Source organism: Talpa occidentalis, unplaced genomic scaffold (genome assembly GCF_014898055.3).
Source record: "Talpa occidentalis isolate TD23 unplaced genomic scaffold, MPIMG_talOcc4v2.1 talOcc4.3, whole genome shotgun sequence".
Classification (NCBI taxonomy): Eukaryota; Metazoa; Chordata; class Mammalia; order Eulipotyphla; family Talpidae; genus Talpa; species Talpa occidentalis.
The window spans coordinates 34176145-34181492 of NW_023603184.1; the positions used below are offsets into that span (position 1 = coordinate 34176145).

A 5348-nucleotide genomic window follows, 5' to 3' on the forward strand; every position below is an offset into this window, starting at 1 on the left:
ATAAATGGACAGATGGTATTTACACTCTTTTACTATGTTTGAGCCTAGTTAAGATTACAAACAGTTTCGTACTGTTAATAATGCAGACAGGCTAGTGAGTGTTTGGAATTGTTTGGCCACATAAGTGATGAAACGTCAATAAGAAAATTCTACAATGGGCGGGCAGAGGTGTTTGGTAGGTGGCAGTGATAGGTCAAACCTACCTCTGCATATTTTTATCTGCACTAAGCTCTTTTATTTCAGCAACTGGGTTTAATCCCAATGGACATATAAAGAGAAGCATAGAGAATCCAAAATATGAAACATGTGATTCCCCATTCAATAGACTTTATGTCTGAATGTCTATGGGATGTAAGTTCTATGGCCAAAGGCCTTGCGGAAGGTCCGGCTAAGGGCATTCTTCACCTCATTATTTCTCAGGCTATAGATGATGGGGTTCAACATGGGAGTCATAACAGTGTAGGACAAGGACAGCATCTTCTTGCTCTCTGGGGAATTATTGGACTTCGGCCGGAAGTAGGTGAGACTTAAAGATACATAGAACAGGGAGACGACGAGGAGGTGGGAGGAACAGGTAGAGAAGGCCTTATGCTTCCCCTTAGCTGATGGAATCTTGAGGATGGTAACAGCAATGCAAGTGTAGGAACACAGGATCAACAAGCAGGGTGTCATGACGACCAGGATGGTCCCCACAATCGCATAGATCTCAAATAGTGCTGTGTCAGCACACACCAGCTTCAGCACAGGGGGGCTGTCACAGAAGAAGTGATTCACCTTGTTGGTGCCACAGAATGGAAAACTGAAAAGCCATGTGGTCTGCACTGTAGCCACAGGGAATCCTGGAAACCAGGAGGCAACAGCCAGCTTGGCACGTGTCCTTTGGTTCATGATGACTGGGTAGTGCAAGGGATTGCAGATGGCCACATAGCGGTCATATGCCATGGTGGCCAGGAGGAAGCATTCAGCAACTCCAAAGAAGAAGAAGAAATACATCTGAGTGACACAACCAAGGAAGGAGATGGTCATGTCTCGGGCAAGCAGGGTGCCCAGCATCTTGGGCACAATGACTAGGTTGAAGCCAATCTCCAAGCAGGACAAGTTCCTGAGGAAGAAATACATGGGACTGTGGAGCATGGGGTCAGCCAAGGTGACCAGAACGATGAGGCTGTTTCCTGTTAGGGTGACCAGGTAGATGATTAGGAATGTCAAGAAGAGTAACGACTGTATTTCAGTTGGCAAAGAAGAGAAGCTCATGAGGATAAACTCACTAACTCGTGTCCAGTTTCCTCCAGCCATAGGAATGAATCCCCTGCTATAGTCAAATAGAGAGATTCTTGATTAGAAGAGTCAGATTCTGGATTTGTTGTCTCAGATTCCTTTTTATCATTAGGGAAAGAGGCAGCTCCAGATATCAGTTAGAAAAGGGAAGGACTCGTGTTATCTAAAAGTAGAGACATAAGGGAGAATGGCCAGTGCCTTATCTCTGAAATGGGCTTGGGTCAGCTTCTGGAGAAGTTGGTATTTCATTATTGCACAGTAACATATAGAAAGATTGTGTAGAAACAGAACTGTGGATCTCTGAAAGGGCCACCATAGGGCACATTTTGGGAGAAAGTGATAGTCCTGAAACATCTAAATTTTTGAGAAACAAACTCATTATTCATTATTTCATTAAAGGACAGATACATGTAAATTTACAAAAACTTTAAAGGTATATTCATAATTACAATGCAAAACAACACACCTAATAATGTTCTACTCTCATGAATCCTTCTTGCTGGCTAGAATTTGAGAGATGAGTGAGGGGATCAAATACAATGAGTACAATTAACATATGCTTTGTTCCCTTATAGGTGCATGTCAGCCCTGTGTGTTTTAGAATACGTGAATAGAGAAAATGATGGGAGATATCAAGACAAGACAGTTTAGATTAATGGAATAAATTAGAACAGTTCCATTTCTCAAAAAAGAATTGGGAAGAAATTGGAAAGTCATTGAATTGTTTCTAATACGTATATTCAATAAAGCCCTGTAAGATATTGAATATTGAATAAATAGTCATGATATTTGACAGTGTAATATCAGAAAACACCACCTCGAGGATGCAGGGAGAATGATGATTATTAAAATAAAAGGTTGTAAAGCACATATTTCAAATTATGTTGCTTATGGGATCACAGTGGGACCTTCTCACATGCTGTGAGAAAATAACATTTGTGAATTATATACAACTTTGTGACATTATATCTAAATTACTGCGAAAAATCACTAAAAGAAAAAATAGTAGAAAGGATAATGAAGTAAAATACAGGAAATGATAATCAATTAAGTAGGTATTCCAGAATAACATAGCAAAAGAGAAGAAACAATATTCCAAGAAATATCAGAGGGAAAATAAACATCACTGAATAATGGCTTTTTGAATTGAAAAAAATTTCTAAATACATTTTAAAAAATCCATACAAATATCTTTATATTAATGATTTTTTTAATTTTGAGGACAGAAAAATTCTGTTAAGCAAGCAGACCAGAAATTAATAAAAACAAACCAAATTAAAAACAAAATCCCTATAAAATACAACCAAACAAAACTCTAGTCCAACTCAAATGAAAAAAGCAAAACTCAGGAAAAGTTTGTACTTAGGAAGATTAGGTAAGTGTATTTTTCCTTATTTTCCCATCAACTATAACAAAACCTAGACATTATATATGAAAGGTGCATAGAGACACTCTATAAGGTAAAGACAAAAAGGTAGACCAACTAGATGCTCAAAGAATGTCATGGTGGTAAGTTTCCTGGGTTTTCTACATGTTTCATGTATCCCAGACTGGGAACTGAAGAGGAGAGCAATGCTAAAGTGCCAATAGGCACAGACAAAAAAATCTTGAACAAAATCATGCTCTCATTAACTAAAGGACCAAGAGTCAGTTTAGCAAAACTTTTAACGAAAGACCATACTCTGCTCCATCTAAACACTAAAGAAAAACTGGTCCCAATCCACTCGCAGCAGCAAAGTTTGAATGGGAAACAAGGACTTCTGCCCTGTTAATATGGTCCCCAGGCCATCTGCTAGGTCTACTGGGGATCCAGGACTTTAATTCCTGAAATAATAACAAACCTGCCCTCCCCCAACCATTTCTGTTGACAACGGAGACAATATATGAAACCTGAACTTCCACCCCTGCCTGGCAGAAATGAAACAGCCATTTTACCTTTCTCCTCAGGAGCAATGTTAACGGAAGTCAGCTAAAACAGGAAGTTTAAATAAGATTCACTTCTCATATTACTCAAAATGTCTAGATAAAATGGTAAGCAAAATTACGAGTAGATATAATAGACTTCTCATTGAGTTTTCTAAATTGATTGGTAGTTAAACCAGATTTATAACACTGTCATGGTTCTAAATGTTTATAGGAGAAATGTTTAAGACAGTTATAAACAATGAAAATCAAAGAATGGAAAGCAAGGTAAGGTGTCTATGCTTCATTCAAACTGGTAGAACAACCACATCTGTATATTGTGATGTTATGTATATATAATGTAACATAACAGTCATGAAATAGCCTATACAAAGAAATACATTAAAAAACACTATTGATAAATCTCAATGAAATTACAAAAAATTTAAAGAAACCTAAAGGAAGGAAAGAAAAAACAAAACAGAAATGAGAGGTCAAACAGTTAACAAAAACCAAAATGGCAGATTTAAACTCTAACATATCCATAATTATATTAAATGCAAATTTCATAAATACACAATTAAAGGACTGAGACTGGCAAAGTGAGTTTAAAAAATGACTCAACTATATGCTATTTATAAGAAACTCACATCAAATGTGTTTACATAAGTAGTTTGAAAATATAACATGTAAAAAACCCCATAGATCAATTTTACTTGAAAGTATAGATGCAGGGGGCCTCCCTGGTGGTGCAGGCGGTTGAGCGCCACACTGTGAAGCTGTCTGCAGCCTCTGCAGCACGGGTTTGATCCGGGCCAGCTGGTGAGAATCCCACATGCTGCAGCAGGCCTCTCCTGTCTCGCCCACTGCTCCCCTCCGCAGTATATTTCGTCAGTCTGCCTGTTTTGTTCCCTGCTCTGTCTCTGGTGAATCCTCTCACCCTCCCGCGCATTTGGACTGTACCCCGGTTCTTGTATAAATAAAAATAAATCTTTTAAAAATAAGAAAGTATAGATGCAAAAGATCCAAATAAAATTTGATTCTAGCATAATGAATCCAAAATTATATCAATAATAGATGCCAATGTAGAATGTATTTCAAGAATGTAAATATGGTTCAAAGTAAGTTAATATTTTCATCCTACCAACATTTCATTTAAAAATGTTAATGTCAATAGTTCCTGAAAATAAAGTTTATACAATTCAATACTTATTTCTAATTTTTAAAAATATCAAACAAATAAAATTTTAGTCAATCAAGAATAGAAGATGACTTTCTCAATACAACATGAATATATATGTAAAAATAATTGCCATTACTACTCTTACAACTAAAGCATAAGCACAGGTTCTTAAATTTTGGAGGGTCATGTAATCTTTTTGAAAATCTTACAAAAAGCATGGAATCTCTCTTCAAAAAGTATACTACTGCATTCATTTTGGGGGTAAATCTCAGATATCCCAAAGCTCATCTAGAGACCTCCAAGGGAATTTAGTTTCATAGGAAATTTTGGAGATTTTTGGAAAATCCAATAAGATTAGGAAAATAAATAAGGCACAAATATTGGGGGCAGGGAGAGATAAAATTATGTTAATGAGATGAAAAGCCATTAATGTTAAGTTCAATGAACTGGTCAGGTTTTGGACCGCTATAGAAATAGTTTTCCTGTATTCATGGAAAATAAGAAAATTAGAAATATTTTGCAATATAGTGCAAAATACTTTAGTATAAGCATGTTAAAAATAGACACATTCTTGTGGAATATAGTATACTTACATAATATTAAAAAAATGTCTTGGAGATACTGAATGTCATTTTATCTTCATAATTACTGTGAGCTGTTGTGGTATTTTGGTGGTGGGCTTGTGTTGTTACAAACCTCTGAAAAGCTCTGAACATACATCCCCAATTCATATACAATGTTGTAAACCATTATTGCCTCAATAAAAATAATACAATCTAGAAAGCACAAAAGGACAGGGGCGGAGCAACATGGCGGCGAGGAGACGCTGCGAGTAAGATCTCCCATTAAAAAAAGTTAATAGGGAGGAAAAGCGGCAGGTCCCAGTGAGAACTGGGACACGGAAGATAAACGGGTGACGCCAGCGAACTGCCCGAAGAAGAAACTGGCCATAAAAGAGGACTAGAAGGGAGGGAAGCGCAGAACC

The 5348-nt window shown here is 37.0% G+C and overlaps 1 protein-coding gene across 1 annotated transcript; it reads right to left on the bottom strand.

The window, feature by feature from the left end:
- Nucleotides 1–281: 281 nt before the first annotated feature.
- LOC119254600 (olfactory receptor 10A2) lies at nucleotides 282–1296 on the bottom strand. The gene has a single exon (XM_037521703.1). The coding sequence runs from the start codon at nucleotides 1294–1296 to the stop codon at nucleotides 343–345; it is 954 nt and encodes a 317-aa protein (XP_037377600.1). The 3' UTR covers nucleotides 282–342.
- Between the last annotated feature and the right edge of the window lie 4052 nt (nucleotides 1297–5348).

Excerpts from the sequence above, each read along its gene's own strand:
- LOC119254600 (XM_037521703.1), bottom strand. The coding sequence starts at position 1,296 with ATGGCTGGAGGAAACTGGACACGAGTTAGTGAGTTTATCCTCATGAGC.